This window comes from Plasmodium brasilianum, chromosome 8, assembly GCF_023973825.1.
Source record: "Plasmodium brasilianum strain Bolivian I chromosome 8, whole genome shotgun sequence".
Taxonomy (NCBI): Eukaryota; Apicomplexa; class Aconoidasida; order Haemosporida; family Plasmodiidae; genus Plasmodium; species Plasmodium brasilianum.
Window position 1 is genome coordinate 2198988 of NC_090121.1, and position 4765 is coordinate 2203752.

Here is a 4765-nt window from a genome sequence, read left to right on the forward strand (position 1 = left end):
AAGTGCATTCACATTTTTAATTGGAATAATTTGTAGTGTTAGCAAAAGATAAAATTAGAAAAGTCCTGTAATAAATGATAATTTAATTGTTGAATATTAATAGATAAATTCATACTTGGCAACATAAGTGCTCCTTGTTCTGTTGATTATCACCAGTGAAAGAAGATTTTACAGGAGCTTGGATTCATTTGTATTAAATATTCTCATGCATATATTAAATAAACTTTTTAAATGATACTCTTTTGCATTTAGTTATATGAATTTTATAAGTACAATATTCATTTTTAATGTTTTGCTTTTACATACAAAAATTATTGTCATTTTGCCATATACAATTACTTTTATGACTATTATATAATCAATTACATTTTTCATCATGGGTAAGAAGACATGTAGTAATTGTATTATTGGAACTTTTTAGAAAAAGGTTAAACATATAAATTATATGTTAAATTATAAAAAAGGAAATAGATTCAAACTATTTTTTTTTTTTTTTAATGTGCAAGAACTTAAGTGTCTCTATGTAATATATTGTACTGATTATATAAGAGAAATTTATTACAACGCATAATAATTCAATATTTATATAAATATCATGTTTTCTTTAAGATTATGTAATTGTACATATAGTGTAAATATGAACAAATAATAGCACATTAACTAAAATTTAATATTATTTTATATTTAATTTGTTTTATAGTTATGCACTGATATTAATAATATTATATATATAATGCAAAAAAGTCCTAATTCGAGATGCATGTAAACGCTATAAAGGTATATATATATGTATATACAACAATACAGTTCTCTAATTGTACAATATGTATTGTGGAAAAAATTAAATTTTTTACTAGAATATAAAACTATTTGTAAATTATATCTTAGGGAAAAAATAAATAATTTGGAAGAATATTAATTTATTTTTTAAAAGAAAGTCTTTAAAAAATGCTTACAAACCATGCATGTTGGGAAAAAGAAAAATATGTATTTATAAAAAAATTTTTAGAAAGATTTTTTTATATAATGATCATATTTTTTATAATTTATTTAATAATATATATTTATATATGGATTGTGATAAAATATTAAATGTGCTAACCTTTACTATATATAGAAATATTTTATAAGATTAAAAAATGACATGAAACATATGTCAGAAAAATTAAATGTAACTAAATAAGTTATATTACAAATGCTATGTTGTAAATGAAATCAACATAAATAAATGTAGATAATTAGCATTCATTTTAGTACAGTTTTTTTTTTTTTTTTAATTTGATTAAAATCTTTTCTAAAAGTGTAAATTTGATAAAAAAAATTATATAAATAAAGGTGGACAAATTTTAAAATATTTCACTTAAAAGTAATGGTATAAATAAAACTCAATTTTATATTATATTTTTCAAAAATTATAATACAAGTATAAGAATTATTTTATTTTATTTTATTTTTTTTGCATTTAAAAAATATATTTTTTCTTATATCAGGCGTAATCTAATAAATATGATTTTATATATAGAACTAATCATAAAAAGTACGAGTTTTATAATTAACAAAAAATTTTAAAAATATTTTTTTTTTCGCTCTTTATTGCAATTATTATATTGTCATGATAATTAGTATTTTTTAAGAATTAAGAATATTTGTGGAATAATATTATGTTTAAGAACAAATAATTATTAAAAAGAAAACATCATTAAAATTTACAATTATTTTCTAACTATATAGAAAAATGCATTATTAATATGTTGTACATTTTATATTTTTTTTAATCTGAATATTTTCGAATATTAAGGAATCATATCTTTTGTTTTTTATTTTATATTGTAAAGGATTCATAAAATAATTAATTCATATTCCATACGAAATAAATAAATTATGTATTCAAAATATTTATAATTGAATTCAAATCGTATTATTCTAATTATTGTTTGTTTTTTTTTTATAATTTATGTAAAGGACAAAATATAATAATAAAATTTTAAAGTTCATTTATATTTTATAAGTTGTAAAAATTCATTACACTTATATATATATTATAAATTTTTTTATGAAAATGTAATAAAAAAAAAATATAGTATCCTTGGACATTAAAAGGATGTTATATTATTATTAATTTGTTCATAATAGGATATATTAGAATATTAAAAATATACAGTATGAAAGAGAAAATAAGTTTATTTTTTTTTATTAAATTTTTTACGTTTATCCTTTTAAATGAGTGTGCCATTTTATGTAGTGATGTAATATAACATTATTAATTAAAGACGCTTTTATTATTCATTTTTTTATTATTGTTTTATTTTTATTCATACTTGTTGTTAGTACGATATTTCTTGTATTTTTAAATAAAGAATATTTACTTGGTTTTTTCAGAGTATCCTTTATAAAAATTTGGATAAAAAAAACAATGATTATAAAAAATCAGGTATTAGTATTTATAGATTAGCAGTAGTTAATAAAAATGAAGGGCGTTCAAATATTGTATGGATGAAGGGTGTACCAAATATTGGAGTGTGTGAAAAAAAAGACATATCTAATAATAAAAAGGGGACCACAGGAAAAAATAAAAACAATGTAAAAGTTCATTAAATAATAAAATAGTATTTGAGAAAGTTATGGAAGTTAAATCTCCTGCATATATTGAAGGAAATACATATTTTGATAAAGGTAAGTTAAAGCATAAAAATTATGTAAAGAAAGTTGTGGAAGTTGTAAAAGCTGGTTCTAAGTTTTTAAGGAAGTGCGTAGATAGAAGAGGAGTTATTTTTAATTTTATACTTATCATACATTTAGCACTTGCAGCATCAGTTTTAATATCAACATGTACTTATTCTATCGATAATAATCCAATGGATGTAAAATGGATTATTCCATTTGTTTTACGATCACTTCTTATATTCTGGATTATGTTTATATTATGGCTTTTTTCTATCTACCGAAAAACTGTAAAATGTAAAAAGTGAAATGCATTATAGAGCGCATCTTTCTTTAATTGAAGTACACTTTTACAACAATTAAAATATAGAATTTCCTAATTCTTATACAAAAATAACAAAGATGTCTGTAATTTCATAGATTTCATAGATCTACTTGTGGGTGACAATTTTTTTTGATCCACAAGAGTACAAGTGTGGTCTTTTAATTTTTTGTTAATTTGAATGTTTGAATGTTTTTCATACTTTATTTTAAAATGATTTTTAAGTACAACACGACATTATGTTCCATATATGTTTCTGTATATAATAAGAATTTTTTGAAAAATATACGTATATAACTTGAAATAAATATATAAAAGCACAATTTATATAATTTTTTTTTTATATACAAAGATTTATATTTGTAGTTGCAAAATATAGTTTTTTTTTATTTTTTTTAATCTTTTCTCTTATTAAATTACTATTTTTCGACTTTATTAAAAAAATGTGTAATTAGTTTTTTTTAATTAAGTATAAAAGTTTCCTAATTTACACATGAAGAAAAGAAGTGAATGAATGTAGTTGCATTGTTATATATATGTATAAATGTTTTGGTGTATACATAATAAATGAGTGATTAGTTGAATCGTTTTTATCACAATGGATTTTTTTTCTACCTAAAAGATAAATTTCTTTTATATAAGCTTAGATTAAAAAAAACGAAAAAAGAAAACCAGTGAAACTCAATGAATTATATCTATAAGTAATTTCAAATAATATATATAATAATTAATTTTTATTTATTTTACTTCGTTATACTTTTACTATTATAAAATAATTAATTTTATCAATAATGAAAAGTTTTTGTAAGACACAAAAAGATATACATAATTTATGATATTTTTAATAGTACAGAGAAAACGATACGCAACTTTTGTGTTTATTTTAATAATTCTATTCTGTTAGATACTATTATAGACTAATAAATATTCTTATATTAACAGCTTATTATACTTTACAATTTCTGTTTAATAGAAGGTTCCATTATATGATGCAACATAGAATATTATTTTAATTTTTTTTTAATTATTTTTTAATGAGTCCCCTAATTAATATTTATGTACGAGAAAAAGTAACAATATTTAGTAAGTAATATAGGTTATTTTATTTATGTTCTGCATTTTGTTCCTTATATTTATTGAATTATACATTTTATAATAGGCTCGTCAATTAATTTAATCTTATTGATTTTATTGATTTTTTTTTTTTTGTTAAAATTATATTACTTAAATGTATGAATAACTATATTGTATATAGATTTGTCAAATATGTTTTGAATATAATAGATTAATTAAAACAAAATTAATATTAATTAGGTACTATGATAAAATACGAAAAATGTTATTGTAAAAAAGCATTAGATGAAAATAGAAATATCATTCATGTTCATGATTAATTAAAATGTATATTTTTGTGATTATAATTGTGTTAGAAGCACAGTTGAAAAGAAGTAATTTATTTATAGTGAATATAAATGTAAAATTATTAATGAAACAATAAGAAAATAAAATATTGTGTGAAAATATATGTAGTATTCTGTCATTTATTTTTAAATAATACACTGATATAAAAAAAGTTATATCCGCCATAATTATATAACATTAACAGTATTATTGATTAGAAGAAATATAATCGATTACTATGGAACACATATTCAATACAAATGAGTGTAATACGTGATATTATATCTAGTAGTCAAAAAATGTTAATATATATATGTATATATGTATATATATATAGTTAATAATACTACACATTTATATTTTATATGTTTATTCCAAAAT

The 4765-nt window shown here is 19.0% G+C and overlaps 1 protein-coding gene across 1 annotated transcript; it reads left to right on the top strand.

Moving 5' to 3' along the window:
- Positions 1-2621: 2621 nt before the first annotated feature.
- MKS88_002600 (uncharacterized protein) lies at positions 2622-2969 on the top strand (the record flags this gene model as incomplete). The annotated part of the gene is made up of 1 exon (XM_067215621.1): positions 2622-2969. The coding sequence occupies one exon, from the start codon at positions 2622-2624 to the stop codon at positions 2967-2969; it is 348 nt and encodes a 115-aa protein (XP_067074030.1).
- Positions 2970-4765: the final 1796 nt, after the last annotated feature.